We start from the raw sequence: 21,644 nt of genomic DNA on the forward strand, positions 1-21,644 counted from the left end.
TTATTTCTTCTAATGCAAGATTATTTTACATTACATAGAGTGGAGCGTATAAACTCGCATTATCTCATAGTGTCTTTTTATTTTCTCTAATGCATAATTATTTTACATAGAGTGCGGACTTATAATCCTGCATTACCTTATAATTCCCTTTTATATCTCTAATGCACTGTTATTTTAGTGCGACCTTATTACCCCACAGTGCCTCTTTATCTAGTGCATGATTACTTTATATAAAGAGTGCGAAGTTATTTTCCTATGGTGTGGACTTATAACTCTACATCACCCCGTAGTGCATAATTATTTTTTAACAATGCGAGTATATATAGTATTTTAAGTCCGCAATTTTAATAAAAAATAATATTATTTCGAAAAAATACTACTTACTACTATATAACATATACTCAAGGGTATTTTCATCATTTGATTTAAAACATCACTAATTCCCAATAAAATTTTATTATTCTTCAATACTTTAATATCAACTTTGTGCCATATCAAATATAATTATTACTCCTTATATTAGTATTGAACTAAACAATAAAATAGATTATACTAATATTAGCTCCCTTCTTCTAGTATTAAAAATTAGAATAGTTATGCTTATTCCACCCTTATTCCAAAAGTGAACACAGCCTTGAGCAAATATTGGTTTAGGAAAAAAGTAAAAATAAAAAATAATTAAATATTTGCACTACGAAAAATTTAGCCTATTGCGACATTCATCATTTATCACTATAGGCTAGATATTAACCAGTATAGACCTATAGCGACAAAAGATTCGCAAATATTTATTGGCCGATATAAGACCCATTTTATATGCCCCATTCTATAAACTTAAAAAGATGATAAGCAAAATCCACCGGAGAGAAAAATTATAACATAAAATTTTAATTGTATTTAATTTTTTATTTTACATATAAAACTGAGTGTATATATATATATTTTCTAGTCAATACATATTTCATTATAATAGGGTGCACACAATTTATATACACACTAGAATTCACTATTATAAATCAACAAATCAAATACACCTTTTTTAAATTGCAAGAGTCCGAGGTTGCATGCTAATTATCAACCTTAAATTTCACTTGAAATGTGGAATAAGATGTGTGGGGATGGACAGCGTGATACACATACACAGCTACAGATCGAGAGCATATCTACCCAGTGTTGCTTACTAGCAGTACAACAGGAACGTTCTTATAAAGGTAGAAAATTATTTATGGTAATTAAGGAAGTGCAACAATATTATACACTAAAAGTGTCGAGTAACTAATTGGCAAGACAACTGAACAAATAGTGATAGAATCTGAACACCATCCACTGGAGATGGCAAAGCTGGGCAAGTAGCTAAAGTTACAAATCAAGAGCAACTACATGATGAACAGTCCATTGCTTGAAACACGAAAGAACCAAATGCAAGCAAACAAGGTTAACAGGTTAGCAGAGATGATGTGATTTCCTACTTTCTTGCAACAAGTGTGGAGGCAGCAGTGAGAAATGGACATCTAATTCTGGTCAGCAAGATAGAGATACCTCACAGGACTGGAATAGTCTATTTAAGATGAATTCAACCTCCAGGGACAGAAATGTTGGCATCTGCTGTCAAGTTCCTGGAATCAGGTGCAGAGTGCAGAGAAACCCAGTTTTCTCCCCTGAAAGATGTTGTGATGTTTAGTTTTGGAATTGTTGAACAATGCAAACCATAGGTCTCCACTGTCTCCGTACTGGAAATTGGGATGGCCGCTGAGGGTGCAGCGACTGATGCAGTCTCTAATCTTGGCTTCTTCGTCTTCTGCTCCAACTGGTAACTTGGTAAGAAACTTCCAACAACGACCTGACATAAGGACAGTTATTAGTTTCAAGTACAGAAAGATGAAAATGTGTAAGTTCTCATCAATATATCGTGATGTTGTAAAAGAAAATGATAAATTGTGGATGGCACTAGGAAATTTTTTACTGCTGGACACAACAAAGATAGGATAAGATACATCTTCCATCAAAGAAGTGGCTGACTCATACATAATAGGATATTAAAGCATCAGTCTTTTCAGAATGAGATGTGTTACCTGAACAGGACTTGCAGCCACTAGAAGTCCAGCAACTCCACCCCCTATAACACGACCGTCTGGGCTGGCCAAAGAAACGCTCATCCCACCTGATCGACTTTTTGTTCCTCCATTTTCACTCGGCATGAAGGACCCAGATAAGGATAGAAGCTCGAAGCGACCCTACATTTAACAGATTCTAAGTTGCAATATAAATAGAGTTCTTTCCAGAAAGCATCAACAACAATGATGCAAATGTGGAAAAACAAATTCTGCATAACCAGTCACAGCAATTCTACTTTCAGATACTAAAGATCAGATCTGAAGTGTACGACAGAGAAATTTACTTGCATCCAAAGCCTCATTAACCTATATAAGAAAATGTTTTACCTCAAACTTTTATTTTTTCCTGCAAATATTTGTTCTATGAATTATCAGATTGCAGGAATCAAGACCACATCTTTTGACAGCTCAAGACACTGCAGAAGAAAAAAAATCTGGGACCTAGTGGATGGTTTCATTGCAACAAAACTCTCAGCTTTAGCTTATACATTTAATTTTAGAGCCTAGGGGGGTGAAAACAGGTTGGATTAAGTTTACCGTTTGTTCTTCATCCGGATCCAAAAACAATATGGATACGGTTATGACTTAACCACTATCCAATCCATATCCAATTTGTTCTCACCCCAGCTTTAGAAGGGCTTGGACAAGGATCAGGTAAATTATGCATATTCAAGTAGCTGAAAACCTACAGTTTTGAAGAATATGCACATACATCTACTTGCTCCATGATATCAATTATCATGCCAAGTTATGGAAATCAGCAAGGTATGTGCCAACCTGCACGGTCACCATAAGGTTGCACATCTTCATGCAAAATAATTTTTGCCTGTTTGGCACAGAACTGCATGACATGTCTAATACTAACTCATTTCTGAAGAATTTTGCAGCAAAAGTTGGCAGGTCGGTAGGGCTTGTGTGATCTTAAGAAGACACTAAATTAACCATTAGAATATATGCCAAACTGGCACATGCTATTTGATAGAAAAATGTGTTGCCCCATGTGGGGCATCCTAATTAGCACATACTACCCCAGGCCAAATGACACTCATTGTGCCACTGGTATAACAATCCTTAGTCTAGATTTATTTAAACTTCTTATGGTTAATTTTGTTTAAAGTTTAAACATAGTATTAATCTCATTATCAAACTTCTTTTTACATTTTCCATTTTTAAATTAGTTAATTATAATTACTATACAAAGAATTAATTGATTTTAGGTAATATTACAGTACATATGAAGATAAAATGCAACTTCCTTATTCTAGCAATGAATGATATGAAAATGAATCTTGGACGGGACCGATTTGGTGGCTTTCATGGTGGCCGATACCCCAGCTGAAACCAGCCAACCGGCTAGTTTGGCCAAGATTAGGATCGGCCGAAACTAGGATTCTTGGTACTCAGAATTCATGTGAGTTAAAAATGGTCAAGCTGATCATATCAGCCAATGCATGAAGCATGGAATCCATCGACACCTCACAAAATGGGTATATTACCATATTCCAGTTTCACAGAAAAAGGAGATACATCTATATTTAGAATTTCATATTCTCAATACATCTTTACATTGACCTTCAATTTGTGTTGATATTAGAACCATACTAAGAAACTGCATCTAACAATTGATTGTGAGGATGGATCCTGAAACTGAATTTTTGTAGGGCAGATACTTGCACTAAAAAGTTGTGAGCATAGTGTCAACAGCCTCTTCAACAAGGGAAAGGTTGGATTCATATTTCCTCTCTATACCATACTTAAGAAAAAACCTCGTGCATTGGGATGCTATTTTGTTTAAATTTGCACTAACTTTATCAGACCAGACCTTAAATTTTCATATCCAAGTATCTAACAGTTCAATTAGCCATATGTAAAGGGAAAGGACAGTGGAGCAGGAGAAAATTATATGCCAACTCCTTCGACAAACCTTGCATGTAAATGGTCAAGAAACTGCATGAAAAATATATAACTGGAAGTACACAGTTACGCAAATAAATTTCCTAAGGTTATTATGATGCAAATAAATAGGTAGTTGTAGATAGTTCTCTTAGAAGACTTAGTTTGGACTTTGAACATCATTCTGATCATCAAAGCCTCTCACATGTTTAGTCAAAACTTGTCCTTACTATTTCAATGGTTCAGATATTTGTGGCAACTCTAATTGCTAAAAGAGAATTTTATGTACTTCCACTGCACAATCTAACAAAAATTTTGTACCTCAGGTTTTATTTCAACTAGTATCTTCAAAATTGATTAACAATGAATTCTGCAAAGTGGTTAATTCATACACCTCTAACAGGTTAAGCTTCCTTTTGGACAATAATATACCTTAATGCAAGACTAGTACAATCTGACAATTTGTTCCTTCAGATTTTCTTCAGTAATCTTTAAGAGGATAAACAATGGTGAACTCCATTACCGAGTCAAAAGAAATATTTGATCTATTTCGGAGATGATGGTGAGCTTCTAAATGATAATGAATGATTATCAACAGCAAGCTTAGAAGTCAAAATATCAGTGCAATGTACCTCATAAGTTAATGTACCGCCCAATGAATCAGGCTGACGAAGTGTAACATTCGATATCACACCATTAGCAGATAATATACATATAGCTCCAGGACCTTGTTGAGAGAATGATATGATCTTCATAGTGACATCCTGAAGATAATATAAATGAACAAGCAACAATAAAATCTCATTTCTGAAAATATGTAAATTCTAGAAAAGAAAAATTAGGATGAGAGATTTTTTATTCTTTGATTTTTCTCCTTCAGCAATCAATTAGTTATATGACAAATTACAAGAATATCCTTCAACTTTAAATCAACAAGAGAAATATAAAGCTTTCATGAACTTAACACCAAGCATTCAAGAGACCAGCTTAGTCAACAAAAAAAGAGTATAAAAAAGAACACCACAGAACTCTCTCATAGAAAACCTCTCACTAAACCCACACTTTTGTTCCACAGCAGGTGACTGGAACCTAGTGATGCCCACAATCAAGACATCCATGTACGTGAAAGAAAGATGACATCACGAGGGAAAGGCCACAAGCACAGAAAACAAGAAGACTACAAGGTTCACCAAATAAACAGCTATGTCCACGAGAATGGAGAAGAACAAATCCACTATCAAGATAATGAGATAGGAGTACAGGAAACTCAGTTCTCAACATGCAACTTCAGCACAGGGAACATCCTTGCTAAACCCTCCATGTTCCAACCACCAAGAGAGCTTTTCAAATCATCTCCATACCATGTTGGAGATCATAGAATATAAAGAAGATTTGCAACATCTCCATACCATGTTGGAGATCATAGAATATAAATAAGGTTTACAATGAAATCACCAAATCCTTCTTCTCAACAACGAGAAGAGAGCCAAATTGACAAATATCTCATGCTTTTACCAACTTACACATGGGTCTTTTCTAAACAGTGTTCTAAAAGAAGGCTACGGCTGCCGCCATGGCAGATTTGCCCTCAACACGAGACATGAAAATGTTTAGGACTGTGGCGGCCGCCTCAGCAGGTAGCGGACATTTTCTCAATTTGTACTCTCTTAAATCTTAGAAAAGAAAAATTAAAGTGTGTCTACTAACAATCTGTAACTAAAATTCATTATGTACTTGAAAGATTTTATCTGAAATTCTTGTGATAATAAAAATTCTTTAAAACTTGTCGTTGCAGTGTAAGCTTATATCAATAGTTTTAACTAGTCGGAAGTTACAGCATTCGGTGGTGAAGAAGACTGCAAAACTTTCCTAAAGCCGTCAATTTTTTTTCTTCTTTTTCCTTTTCCTTTTGACTAAGATACAAAAGATAAAAAACAAATACATTCACAATTTTATTTCCAAAATTGTAGAAACATCATCCAAATGCTATTTGCAAATGCTTCCAAATTTTACATAATTCATTAATTTGTTGATATCATGTTTTGAATGTTGATAATTTGTCAAATACCATCTTTTTGTTTTGATTATATATTGGCTAGAGAGCTTAGAAAAAATATATTTGTAATAATTTTATTTGACAGCCGCCGTGGGTTCATGTCACCTGCCATCCGCCTCATGCCATGAAACCACTCAGTTGCTACAAACTAGTTGCGCGATTTTTAGAACATTGATTCTAAATAGCCCTCTTATACAATTCTCCCACATAGCCCAACATCATGAGTCCTACCAACAGGTCAAGTAAGCACAAACAAAATATAACCATTACATGGGTCCAGTGGATAAAAAAAATTAAGCTAAATATAATTATTACATGGGTCCAGTGGATAAGAAAATAAAAAAAATAGCCCTCTTATACAATTCTCCCACATAGCCCAACATCATGAGCCCTACCAACAGGTCAAGTAAGCACAAACAAAATATAACCATTACATGGGTCCAGTGGATTAAAAAAAAAAAGGCTAAATGGTTTATTGGTTAATTTGGATGCCACAAACACAGCAAATCTCCAATATATCAATGTCACTCAATCATCATTATTCAGCTAACCACAAGTTTTATGCTCCACCCTCTTGAAGCTAAAAGGAAGGTGTCATTTAATCTTTTCTATTTGCATTGGCTTCTCTGCTTGTCACCTTCTACCGTATGAATCTCATATAATTTATCTACTAATGCCCCCCCTCACCCCCCAAAACAATATTTCCACTTGCAGCCTTCAATGTCCAATTTGAATAGGAAAAAGCAAGCTCTTCTTCAAATCCAACAGATGGTGAACATAATTAAGTACACTCCTATTACGAACCATATCTGGATCAATCCGTAAGTAAGAAAATTATGAAAATTTAGGTAATGGTAGCCTCGAAAGTTAGGGTTCTAATAGTTCTGGTTTTATGTCAATTGGATGTCTGGATGGAAAAAAAAATTAAAATAGTGGAGCAAGGTCAGAACAGGGTAAAACGATAAATATCTAACGTTGCGGCAATCGTAGGAGAATAACAGAAGCCGTAAGGTAGGGTGGCTCATAGAGGTGATGGTAGCTATGAGTTAGAAGTAGAATTAGAGTTTCTAACTTAGATCTACTCGTAGGAAAATAAATGGTTATAATTAACTTATTTCTACTCTTTGATTATCTTACTCTTACTCCTAAGATATACTCAAGACTAAAATAATTTCTTAATGCTTAGATGCTTGTATTATTAAATAAAGAAGCTCAATGCCTTTATATATAAAGATCGTGTATAATGAATTCTACTCGAACTAGCTCTAAAGGCTTATACAATTTGAACTAGGACTTGTCTTAAAGACTTATATTACTTAATTAGACTTGCCTTAGTGACTTACATGACTTATATAAGCATGAATCAATTACAAGATTAATAGACTATATCCATCGAGCCCAATATCTTCATTATACGATCTAATTTAACCCAGTTCATATCAACTCCCATTCCATCAAATATTCTCAAGTAGAAGGACCCAACTTTGATGAATTTAGTAGTCAAGCCATTCACCGTCAAAATCATATCACCAATGTTTACCTTGTAGGTGATAAACCAATATCCATGTAAACATATATGAGTGATTATGTCGCTATTGAGAACCCAATGATGATGGAATGCTAGTCAAGAATCTACTAGTTGTCAATTTGGCTAAATGCCCTCTATTCGAGAGTTCCTCTCATTAAAGGGACTATAATCCCATAATTACATCGTGTTAGGTTTTTATTGTTTTTTGTTTTGCTTGAACTTCACCCAAAGCTAGAGAACGATTTGATGTAATATTTTTTTAATAAAAGTTAGCCTCTTTCAAATCTTTTAGGAAAAGAAAAGTTGTCTTTGACAACCTTTTCTTTTTTGCATAATTGATAAAAAAGGAAATAATAAAAATAAATTAAGAGAAGAATTTAAACTAATCAAACCAACAGTTAAGAGTCTTGTGATTATCAACCATATAAAAACATTCTTTTCAAATAATTGATTCCAAACTCTAAATATTACTTTTTTTTAATTCGATACATTGAATGGACTGAGTTTGTACACTTAGCCCGTCTATTGGATTGGGCCAAGTATTGTCCAAGCCCGAGCTCGATATTATTTTGGCCGAGCCAAGCCCGACTCGGTCTACGAGCATCCCTACACTTATACTTGACTACCTATGAGTAGCTTGTAGGAAGTGGACAAGGTTGTCATAAGGGATGTACGAGGAAAACCATACCTAGCAGGGAGATAAGAAACTCAACCAGATCGTTGAAGAGGAGGCAAAAGAGGATCATGTGGCAGATCGAACTCAACAAGGGGCACAATCAATTGACATCATTCATATACAAACCTAGGCTTAAACCGCTCAGGAGGAAAGATAAAATCATCAAAACTAGGAAGAATAGGAGTTGCATGAGATGATGTAATATGACTGGGAAAGATATACCAGTTCTGAAAGAAAACAATATTACAAGAAACATGAAAGTTTGTGACATTTGTGAGGGGGCAAATGGATGAAACAAACACAACCAAAAGTATGCAAATCATGATAGCTAGGATGTTGTTTGTGCAAATGAAAAATATGGAGTCATGGTGAGAGCAAGGTTCGAAAAATAGAGATCGAAATTTGCCTTCCGAAAAAATGATACGTATCAACCGAATAGACTGTATTGGTCAAATCAATTGCTTGGATTGGATTGAACTTTTTAAATACGTAAAATTCTAAATATTATTTAAAAATACAAGAAAACTTCTAAAAATTTAGAAAAAAATTCACCAAAAATAAGAAAATAAAAAATAAAAAAACTATGGTGCAATAAAAATTGAAAAGAAGAAGAGATTAGAAAGAGAGTGAGTGGAAAAAAATCAAATAAAAGAAAGAAAAACCATTGTGCAATGAAGAAGAAGAAGAAGAAGAAGAAGAAGAAGAAGAGAGCAGAAAAATGGAGAGAGTGGAAGAAATGAAAAAATTGAGAAAGAAATACAAAAATAAATTAAAAAATTATCTACTGAAATTCGTCGGAGCTAAATCTCTTTGTAAGAGAAATAATGGTTATATGGTAAGGAGAGAAAAAAAAAAGTGAAAGAAAGAAAGAGAGTAAGAGAGAGAGTTTGAATCGAGCCTGAATCGATCGGGTTCGACTGATCCCAATCCGAATCGGCCGATCTGTATCGGGATCGGTCGATCCAGCGAACCATGGGTGAGAGGACTATTTTGTTATATGCAAATGTGTCATGACTCATGAGTTTCTAACGATGTGCATAACTAGGTAATGATATCATCAAGTGAGTTCCATGGGTCCAGTGAATAAAACCCAAACAAGCTAATATGTCCATTGGTAAGTCTGTATCACAAATCAAACACCTCTCTCTTAACCCTAAACTCTTCAATTAAGTCTTGCCTATACAGTGATAAGCTATTTTCATAAAGATTGCTTGGATGAGTATACAGGCAAACTCCAATTGATGTCGTAACTTGTACCAAAGAGTAGTAACACTAAGCTCTCACATGGAATTATAAAGAACAATCCAATTTCAATACAAGTTGTTAGTCATGGCAGTCATACCTTTACACAGCTGAATGCTAGCACTAAACTTTGTTGTTTATCTTGAGAATCATATAGGACTCCACTATAATTCTATTAGGAACCCAACATCCTTTGTCTAAAACAGACGTCAAAACAACATAAAGTAATTAATGCCTTGACTCTCACCCCTCTGACTACTTGACAGCATATTGTAGGTTCCTCGAAATATATCCTAGGAAGAAGCAGCTAAAACTATCGAAATAGAAACTCTAGGAGGTGAGCCAAAACTGAAACTGATACTTCCAACCTTAAATCTATACTAGACCTAATTTGAATCTCGACATGTGAAACCAGTTTCGTTTAACTAGCCAAACACAAGTCAAGTTCAATTCACTTAATCAATTTTTACTTCACACAAATATTAACTCTTAGCTCGAGCAAACTTTACCAAGCCAGCCAAAAGTGGACAACAAAGTTATGATAAGTAATCCTCTTTCAATCCCAGAACTATAAATTCTGCCAATCTACAAGCTCTGAATAGTTCTTTTTGTCAAAACTATAAAAAAAAACTGCCCAAATCATTTAGGGGAAATAAAGTTTGGCACTATCTTGTTTAGTGGAAGCTCAGGTTTACTTACCCATTATCAAAATAAGCTAAAGTATATAGAGATAAGCACCAAGGATATGCATTTAATTGGTTATCTCTTTCATTATATACATCAACTGGACTAACCAAAAATTCAAGCTCCACAGGATAAGGACCTGGTCATAGGGTAGCTGGCTATAAGTCAAAAATACCTTGGATAAGAAATTTCTACGATGATAAAACATGGAAACACATCAAAACCCATTCAAGCCAGAAGAATCAATAACATCTATGGCAGAACTAGATAAAAGTAAACCTACTTTAAAAATTAGAAATTTCAGATTTGTCATCACTCAACCTATTAAGAGATCCTACTAAATAGGAAGTCCTAATATCATTCAAACATCAAGCAATACCAACAGATATCCAGGTCAAAGTAAAAAATCAATTAATCATCTGATTCACAGAAAACGATAATCATTTATGAGAGAGAGAGAGAGAGAGCACATGCATTGGATAGAAAATATAGTCACAATTTAAAGTCATAATAACCGATTGACTTTTGGCATTTAGTAATTTACAAATTGACAGCTAAGAGAAGGTTCAAATATGCCATACCTCACCAGCAGCAACAGTGATGACATGAGGAGTAAAATTAGCACCAGCAGAACATGCTACCATTTCACCTGCATAGCAATAACATGCCTCAGAGTTACAGATAACAAAGAAAAATTAAAAAGGTTCACAAAACTCTAGTAAATGGGGAGAATTGAAGGCCATGCATAAATTCCATTTAGTTGAGTATTCTGTAACTAAACATTGCAGGAAAAATAAGTAGCAAGCAAATATCCAAGTCGAAGATGATTTGGAAAGAAATGAAAAGCATAAAATCATATACAAGTCTCACAATTTTCGAAGATTAACTACCCAAAATTCATCAGTGACACTAAGTTTACAGTAAGCCATTGACAGATTTAATCTGATGTGGGATCCAATCGTTCACAAAGGAACATTAATATGATATCCACATTCCTTCACTAATTAACTGTGATCAGCAAAAGCCAAAAGCCAAAAGCATCTTTTAGTCAGAATCGTATCCTAACAGTTCAAGGTGTAGAGCAACTAGTTCTGACATCCTACCTCACTACACTTGCCATTAATCATTCACAGAATATTCCAAAGCCACAAAGTTCAAATCATTGCCAAATCACAAACTCTTGATCAAAGCTGGGATTACTCAAATTCAGGCCCCCAGTTCTCAAGCTAACCCCACCAAACTTGCCTCTCTTTACAAGAACCTCGATGCAATACCACGGCAAATCTGGGGAGATAGCCTCTAGGTCCCACTCAAACTTATTTATCAACTCCAAACTAAAAGCCAATGACCAATTTGAACAGAGATGGAAAAGAAAGCAAAGACGCAGACAGAGCAAAGACAGATATAGACCAAAGTTCCCAATTCTTCAAGAAAATCCAACCAATGACACAGTAAAATTAAGTAAAGAGTAAGTACGAGAGCTAGAAATATCTCAGAATAGGGGAAAAGGAGAAAAATGGGATCTTTTTTTGCCAAAGTACCTAAAGACTCGAATCCATACTGCAGCTTACTCACATAACCCCCTGGCCGCCCTCTACCCCGTTTCATCGCTGCCCCCACCGCCGTCGCCGGCGTGTACTCCGACGACGGCACCGATGACGAGATCGGCACAGGATTCAGCGGCCGCAACAAGCTCCCGTCCGGTCCGTACTTCCTCGGCCTCCCCCTCTTCTTCTTCATCCCCGACGACCCCGACGTGGCCACGGCCACGGCCGTGGGCCCCACCGCCTCCGTGGCCCTCGTAGTTGGAGGAATCACCTCCAGCGCTTCCATCGCGGTGCCACCATGGCCAGGGATTTCAAGCCTTGTCGCCTCCGCAGCCGGAGAAGGCGGTTGGTAGTATCTTGCGGCCTCCGCCGCCCCCGTCACAGACGCCTCTGCAGTCATCCCTCCTTCCCTAGCTTTCATTCATAGAAGTAACCCCTAACAACTTCAGCAACTCCAAACCGAACACCTAGGGTTTCCTCGACCTCTTCGTCATTGGAAACCAGAGACGAGCTCGAGCTCGAGCTCAGCAATCTTTTTTCAAAAAAGACCCTCCTTTTCAAAATAAATATCGGTCGGAATACCGGCTGTCGTGTCGGAAAACAGCTACCGATTTCGTCGCGAACCACTTACGGCGGTCACCGGACACCAAGCACTATTCGGGAGCAAAGCGAAGAGAAGCGAAAGAGAAAATAAAAATAAAATAAAAAAAGTTAAAACAAAATGAGAAATAAAAGAAGAGAAAAGAGAGAGAAGAAAAATAATAATTATTTGACAATAATTTAAACAAATATGCAAAATATTTTAATAGCCCGAGTTACAAAAATCGATAGATGCGATTTGGCATCAATAATTTCTTTTGGCCCGCGCATTACGGAAGGGATAATTATTAATTTCGAGAGAGGGGTAAAATTGGAAAGGGAAAGTATGACTTTCCTCCTCTTCTTTTTTTGGTAATTAAATGCTCGGCTATTTTGCTATTTAAATTTTGCGCGAGTAAAGCTGCGGCGTGACCGACGACGACCCTCCTTTCGCCACCACTTACCTGCCCCCCTTGTCCTCTTTCCCCAACTAAAGAGTTTAAAAAGTGGGGCAATTTAAATATCTACATTTCATCTCGGAATTACGAGAATGCCACTCTTCCATTGATAACTTTCTCGCGTGCTCTCCCTCGCGCCCTTTTGGCGAATTTAGCGTGCTACGCCTCTGCCTGCTTCTTGTCACCGACGAGTGAGCGAGTAAATGTCTCACCGCGAGTGAAGCCGACAAGTACGTTGACTAGTTTTACTGGATCAAGGATAATCTCCAGGTGAGCTTACACAGGAGTCGGAGCGAGATGGACATTATTAATTATACTCTCATTTTTATTATGTCATCGTGCAAAACCCGTTCACTAGTTGTTCCTCTTATTTTTGTTTTAAATAATATTATATAATTAATTTTTGATGCTCTGGAGAATATTATACGTTTAATTTGTTAAGAGAGAAAACATAAAACTTAAGATTAAGATGTATGTTTTGCATGGATGGTTTCATTGGATTCCATCCAGATGGAATCATCGATGATCAATGTATTGTTTTATTAACCAATGATTCAAAAATAATTATTTATATTAAATTTTTCATAGATAAAATTAAACCCTTCTAAATTATATATTCTACGATTATAAATATATATATATTATACATATAAAATATATTTTTATTATAAAATAAATAAAATATATATAAATAAATTTAAATATTCAAAATTTCATATACTGATATTTTTAGAGTAAATTGGTATATATTTTTGTTATTATAAAGAAGAGTGTAATAAATGCATTCTAATATATTATTTAAAATAACAAAAATATATTATTATAATTTTAATATATTTTAATTTTATAGAATATTGGTTTACTAATAATGAGCTATTTGTAGAAAAAAAAAACTCTAAATTTTCATAATAGTAAAATTGAACTTTTGAAACTAAATGAATTCATTTTTTATACTAAACACATCTTTTTGTAATAAAATACGTATAAGAGACGCACACAATGGCCCATTTTTGCTATTTTAAAAACTAAAATGCTTTTAAAGCCTTCTACTTTATACTTTTCTACATTTAATCCTATGTATTTCGTGCTTACAACAAAACAAAATTTTAAATGTATTATATTTTATAGTCAACAATAATAAAATATTATTATATGTGGAAACCATATTTTTTTATTAAAAATATGAGCTTATTAATATACTTACATTTTAATGTATTTTAAGTTTATTCTCAAATTTCTTATTTTGTTATTCAAAGAGAGAAAGATTTGATTGAATGAAAATACAAAGTTTAAATAGTAAATAGTATTTTATCTTTGAATAAATATTTGATTGGATAACATGTTGGTTTATTAATATTATACTTTTGATGTTATTAGTACATAAAAATTATTTTAAATACTACATCTTTTGTAAATCTATTTTTATTATATCTAATTAAATATCAGATTATTAAGCATTTTAAATATATATTTATTTATGTTTAAGTATTTAGTATTAAAATAATATTTAATGGTAATATTAATACTTTTAAAATCTACTTATTTTCATAGAATAATAAATTATTGGCATTTATACTTTTTAAGTTTGAATTTTATTTATTTAGTATAGAACAAATATTATAAATATATTTTAATTATCTCCAATTAAATATTATGTTATTAAGTAATTTTTAATATATTATTATTATTATTATTATTATTATTATTATTATTATTATTATTATCTGATGCGTGGTCACGAAACTCACCTAATTAAGAGATTAAAGTGTTTTAAAAAATAAATGGGATTTTTATAAATCACACCCTATATTTTGCCTATTTTGTGATTCGCACCCCGTCTTTGGGGATTTTATAACGCGACCCTTCCTTTTTATAGTAATGTTCATTTAACACCCTGAGTTAACTTAACCTAACTATAATCAAACAGAACGATACCATAAAGAGAATATTCTGTTATAATCTATTATATAATTTATAATATTTTTAAATTACCCTTGTACTCATCTCTAATTTTATTCATAACTTAAACCTCTATAATTTACTATCTCATAGCTCCCCAAACTATGAAGAACATCCCTAAATGCCAAGCTGACCTCAAAGCTTCCAAACCCCAAGTAGTAGCTCCCCAAACACTAAGCCATCAGAGTTGAAGGAGCTTGTAGTCGGAAGGTTGCAACTTGGAATTAGAGCTTCCCAAAGCCTACATCACCAAAACACCAAGTAGTCGAAGGTTGCTTCCTAAAGAAACCTTGACTTTATTTCTTGCGACCTCAAAAACAGAGAGGGGATGGAGAAAATTTGGGAAAAGATTAAGAAAAATAGGGTTTGGAGAGAGGAGAAAATGGGTGAAGCTTCTAAGGCTTTTACGTCGCAAATATTTTGGAGATTACTGTGAGGTAGTGGGGTTTGTTATTTTAATTGTGTGGGGGTAGGGTTTAGTTTAAAAAAGAGGATTTAGATTTTGTGGGGTAGGGTTTAAGTTTGGGGAAAAGGATTTTGTGGGGTAGATTTCGTTCTGAGAGAGGATTGTGAGGATTTGGGTTAGGTGATGATTTCTTAAGGGTATTTTAGTAATTTTTGAACTAGAGTCACATAAATCATATAACACGGTTAATGTCAGTTAGCTAAACTAATGTTAAGGTGTTAAATGAATATTACAAGAAAAATGAGGGATCGCGTTATAAAATCCTCAAAGACGAGATGCGAATCATAAAATAGGCAAAATATAGGGTGTGATTTGTAAAAATCTCAAAATAAATAATAGGGTTTACATGAACAATGTGAATGAGTTGAATCAAAGTGCAATTAACCCTCTGATATGAAAGGGGAAAATTATATTTTGACACTAAGTTTGATGTGATGCGGGCCTAATCGTGTCATCTCATGGGAGAGATTGGATTCGTTGGGTCCAATGTATTGAAAAGCGGAAAAGGCGGCCGCCATGGCGAGGCGGCGCATCGGCCGCCCCGCCAATCAGCCCGGCGCTCGTAGAAGGCGGTCTACCGCATTAGCGGGCCGCCTGAGCGCCAAAAGGCACTAGCGAGCCATGCGCCCCGATAAGGCGGGTTGGTGGTTCGGGCCGCCAAACCCATCTTATCGGGTTTTTCTATAGCAGATCGGATTACCCAATATCTACTAAAAAAACTAACCATTAACCATTAACCATTAATATAAATTATTCTTCTCTCTCTCTCTCTCGCTAAAATCCCTATATCCCTAAATCCCTAATCCCTCTCTCGCTACTCCCTCTCTCTCTCTTTGCGCCTGCTCTCACTGCGCACGCAATCGCTGCAGAGGTATGGACCTCTCACTCTCTCACTCCTCTCTCACAGTTTCACTTTGTCTCACACTGAAGTAGTTAATTTTTTTTAAATTTTCAATTCTGTTTAAAGTAGTTAAATCTTAATCTATTAGTGACTTAGTGATTATTTGATAATAATGATAATATGTTCGTTAATTAGTTAATCACTTAATCTATTAATGATTGTTAATTACTTAATTCAGAAATTAATTTAGTAATTATCTGATAACATATTTTTTAGTTTTTATCTATTTCAGTGTTTCTTATTACTTAATTCCTTTAGTTAATTTAGAAATTAATTGAAGTAGTTATCTGCTATTTTGCTAATCTGTTGAATACTTGAATGTTAATTAGTAATCTATTAATTATTGTTAATTACTTAATTCATAAATTAATTTAGTAATTATCTGATAATATGTTTTTCAGTTTTTCTCTATTTCTTATTACTTAGTTCCTCATTTCTTCTATTTTTTCTCTAATTTTGTTAATTAAGATTGTTAATTACTTGATTTAGAAATTAATTCAGTAATTGTCTGATAATATATTTTTCTCTGTTTCTTATTACTTAATTCCTCTAATTAATTCAGAAATTAAGATTATAGATTAATATTTAACAGTGAGTTAACTTTTAGTGTTAATCTGTTTCTAACATTTCTCTTGAATTAGTCAATTACTGGATTAAGTTATTAAGTATTAACCAGAGAGTAAATTAGTAATCAATAATTAGTAAATATCTTACTATCTATTTTACTGGAGGAGGTAAAATAGTAATTAATTACTATTTTTAAATCTGAAATGTGAATTATTATTATCAATCATATTTATTTTTTGCCCAATTTCATTACAGAATACATGTAGTCAAATATGACCATTAATTCTTCTCAAACACCGTCTGTGGTTGGGTCAACTTCATCTAAATTTTTTGTGCCTGTTGACTCCAATGATCTAGGGTGGCAATATGAATACCTTCCAAATAAAATTGATGTCAACACGGTGAAATGTAAAAGAAGAAAGGAGGATAAATCAAAAGAGGAAGCAGAATCGAGAGCAGAAGTAAACATATTTGGAGAAAGGGAAGATCTACAAATTTAAAAAGTTGGAAGTAAAAGGCCAAGAAGTAGATGTCATTTAGACAAATACACATTTGTTGATCCAAAAGTTTCAATTAGAGAGCGGCAGAAGATGGTACAGACAAGTATAAAAGATACTTTTGCAAAGGAATAAAGAGATAGAGTGCTAATGTACTTAGCTCATTAGGTTTATAAGTGTGGCATTCTTTTTAATGCTGTTACTGATAAATCATTTCATGTATTGATGGAAGCAGTTGGTCAGTATGGTCCGTGGTTCAAGCCGACAACTATGCATGAGTTACGTGAGCTACTTTTGAAGAAGCAAGTGACTAAAACAAATGATGATTTAGAGAACCATAGAGCTGCATAGAAGAAAAATGGCTGCTCTATTTTAACTAACACTTGGACAGATCGAAAAGGAAGAAGCATTATGAATTTATGTGTCAATTGTGAGCTGAGGGTTAGTTTTCTACATTCAATTGATTGTTCTAAATATTTATATACAGGTGAATACATTTACAATATTATTGTTGAGGGTATCAACAAAGTGGGAGAGAAAAATATACTTCAAGTTGTGACTGATAATGCTGCTGCTAATTTAGCAGCTACACGGTTGCTAAAGCAAAACTATCCTCGTATACATTGGACATTTTGTGCTGCCCACGTATATATTTGATGTTAGAAATGATATCAAAGGAAGGAAGGATTAAGGGTTCAATTGAACGTGGAAGGGAAATCACTATGTTCATTTATGGACATCACAAAACATTGAGTTTGATGCATCAATTTACAAAACAAGGGAGATCGTGAGACCCGGGGTTATAAGATTTGCCACTTCATTTCTCCCATTATAGAGTCTTTTGGAGAAGCAAGAAAAATTAAAGCTTATATTTACTTCCGATGAATTTTTAAGTTGCAAATGGTAAAAAACTGCAAAAGAAAAGATGATTTATGCTACTATCCTCAATAACCAATTTTGGAGGCAAGTGTCATTAACAGTTAAAGTATTCACTCCTTTGGTGAAGTTGATACAAGTTGTTGATGGTGAAAGAAAGCCACCAATGGGATTCATATACGGTGGGTTGAAAGATGTCAAGAAAGAAATAAAAAATATCTTCAATAATAATGAGACATCTTCCAAGTCTTTTCTAGATACAATTAATCACTACATAAATAGAAAGCTTGATACACATCTCTACGCTGCTGCATATTATTTAAATTTATACTATTTTTATAGAGATTTGGATGAGATGGAGACTGATTTTAATGTAATGGATGATATTCTTAGTTGTATTGAGAATTTTTATCCAAATCAAGCCATTCAAATTCACATTTCAAATGTGGAGATGAAAGCATATAAGGATGCCACTGGGGTATTTAGGAGACCGCTAGCAAGATTAATAAGAGAAGTTAACAATGATGAATTCAACCCAGGTAATAATTATTAATTAGCACATGTTGTAAAAGTGTAAACATATCATTTACAGTTTTATTCTTTGTATGTTACTAAGTTACTTTTTAATTTTTATGGTTATAGCTCATTGGTGGAGTGTATATAGAGTTGGTGCCCCATACTTGAAATGTATGACAGTTAAGATTCTTAATTTAATATATAGCTCCTCAGGATGTGAAAAAAAATTAGAGCTCCTTTAAATGGGTAATATATCATTAATCATTATATTGACTAAGCTAAATTAATGAATTTTATTATCAAATTGATTTAGTCTTTGATTTGATGATTTCAGATTCATTCAAAGAAGAAAAATAGATTGGAAGTGAAGAGGCTAAATGATCTTATTATATACAATTTAATGCAAGAATGAAGGATCGAAAGATAGAGAAAGAGAAGGATCTAGTCATTTCAAAAGAAATAATGCAAGGAAATGGTTGGATAATGATCATGTAGAGCAAGAGGTCTTTTCAAGTGAATGGTTAACTTGGGAAATGGTGACAGAAGCATTAGGAGCCCAAGAATATTTAAGATTAAGGAAGAGCACTAGATCTACTCAAGCTACTACTAGTAGTACTCTTTCCACTTCTCTAGATGAGCAATTAATTAAGTCGGATGAAGAAACAGATGAAAAAGGATGATGTTGAGCTAGAAGTTGATGATGATTCCAATGATAATCTTTTGGTAGATAAAGTTTCTCCTATAGATTGTGAAGAATATTAGAAAATGGCCTTTATGTTATAGTTGTGAATTTGTTATAAACTTGATAATTTTAAATTTTGAATTATATGTTATTTGTTATGGACCTTATGATTTTGATATGTTTTATCATATTATTTATTATGATTGTGAACTTGTTGCTAGGAACTTATGGTTGTGATAATTTTGAATCTTTGATTATGTATTTATGTTATTATAGTTGTGAATTGTGATTATGTTATTTAGTATTTGAATTAGAACTTATTGCTATATATATATATATTTATAATTTTTTTATATTAAAAATGCTAGACCGTTTTGTCACTCGTCTTATCACCCGCCTTCCGCCTAGGCGCTAGGTGGTGGGGTGACCGCCCGCCATCCGCAGCCGCCTTTTAAAACATTGGCTGGGTCGACTATATTTATCATAGTATTAGTTATTTACTATTTTTAGAAAATTTTGGCATTATGCTCATAAGAGCGAACGTCTAGCTAACAACATTCAGACGATGGAATATAAAAGCTGTCTTCAGTGAGGTGTTTACGTCTAGCTGATGACGTTCGAACGCCGCAATCCAAAAGCAATAAATGTCGAGATGTTCGAACCCAACCCAAGAGCACTCTTTGTCAAAACATTTGAATGTCCATCCAACGGCGTTCGAACACCATAATCCAAAAACAACAGAATGTCAAAATATTCGAACTCAACCCAAGAGCAATCTTTGTCGAAGCATTTAAACATCCATCCAACGATGTTCAAATGCATGTCTAATGGCATTCGAACGCCTCAGCTCGAGATCAATCTTCGTTCAACAACATTTGAACGCCTTCAAAATGACATTTGAACACCCGGCATTGAAGTTATTTTGTGTTAGGGTAATTTGAATATTTTTGAATTTTTGGCTGGTCTATAAATATGTGTAAGACGGTTACTTTGAGATTATTGAATAATATTAATATTTTCTATCTTCTTTTATCTCTAGCCTCCTATCTCCCATGTTCTTCTCCTTCAATCCAAAGTCGACTTCATCAATCGACATCATTCCATTCCTTCTCAACTATTGATCTCGTAGTCTAAGGCAACTATCTTCTCCCCCTCCTTTAGACCCTAGCTGTCGACTAGCTTCTCCTTTTTCATCCATTAACCTGCCTTCTTCTTTAGGGTCAATCATCTTTTCCCTGTCTTTCTTTCTAAATCACAGATTTACCCCACACCATCATCATCTTCATTATCCCTTCCACTTTCATCATATAAATCACATCATCTCCATTGATTCCACTCACCAAACTACTCGTTACCATCTCCACCAAAACTCACCTTAGCATAGTACATAATATTTGGTATTAGAGTTTGAGTACCACTAGGATCTATCCATAACAAAGTTATTACATTTTGAGACACTATTTTTCACTCGTGTCATGTCCAAAAAGCACTTTGTCATCTACCAAATAAATATAAGCCAACTCATCTATTGAGTTAGATATTAATCTAGTGTGCCATATGTATATGAAAATCAAAACATAATGATTAAGAATCATTTGAGATTCAAACAAAAATTAGGGTGTAAAGCATAATATCTAAAACAAGGATATTAATGCAAATTTCCCTGTATAAAACACGCAAGTCATGAAGTTTATATTGGATAAAACAAATGAGATGAACTCCAAGTTTTTCCTAAATATTTTTCTTAAAATCTTTTCAAGATTCATAAGTTATTTATTATTGATCCATCTCCATTTATTAGACCGAGCTTGATGTTTGGTTTTTATTTAGTTAATTACATCTAAATCTTTTAAAACACAATCAATTTTATATAAATTATTTTATTTATTTTTGTAACACTTTGATTGTTTCTTTTTTTTTTTTTTGACAGAACACTTTGTTTCAACTGTCTAATATCTCTCTGACTAGGTCAACATAAAAAGGAAAATAAAATAAAAAAATCTTCTGAACTTTTTTACTTTTATTTTTCTCTAAAATAAAGTTAAAATAGATACTAAAAGATATAAAAATTAATCATGCGACAGTCATGTGGTATTTTTAAATAAATATTTTAGTATGATGAAAAATAAATGAAAATTTTATATAAAAATAAAAATTCAATAGCGATTAAAAATTTAATATTAAGTTTTCGCCTCCTCACGTCGTCACATGGCCAGCGTCCTCTCTGCTCCAATCCCAACCCCAACCCCAACCCCAACCTCCACCCACCAAACCTTATGTTGACCACCTAAATAGACGTTGACCATTAGGCCACCTTCCATCGTCTTCTTAAAAAGTGCTCCGCTACCAGCTATATAATCATTGCCTGCCTTCTTCTTTTGACCGTTGACCACCGTCCACACC

The 21,644-nt window shown here is 33.9% G+C and overlaps 1 protein-coding gene across 1 annotated transcript; it reads right to left on the bottom strand.

Moving 5' to 3' along the window:
* Nucleotides 1–1,251: 1,251 nt before the first annotated feature.
* On the bottom strand, nt 1,252–12,693 carry LOC140801412 (AT-hook motif nuclear-localized protein 1-like). The gene is made up of 5 exons (XM_073156519.1): nt 11,735–12,693; nt 10,775–10,842; nt 4,640–4,771; nt 2,073–2,234; nt 1,252–1,840 (listed from the first exon to the last, which is right to left on the bottom strand). The coding sequence occupies exons 1-5, from the start codon at nt 12,159–12,161 to the stop codon at nt 1,574–1,576; spliced, it is 1,056 nt and encodes a 351-aa protein (XP_073012620.1). The 5' UTR covers nt 12,162–12,693; the 3' UTR covers nt 1,252–1,573.
* Nucleotides 12,694–21,644: the final 8,951 nt, after the last annotated feature.

The sequence above is a fragment of the Typha latifolia genome, chromosome 14 (genome assembly GCF_019914945.1).
Source record: "Typha latifolia isolate L0001 chromosome 14, TyphaL0001v2, whole genome shotgun sequence".
NCBI lineage: Eukaryota > Viridiplantae > Streptophyta > Magnoliopsida > Poales > Typhaceae > Typha > Typha latifolia.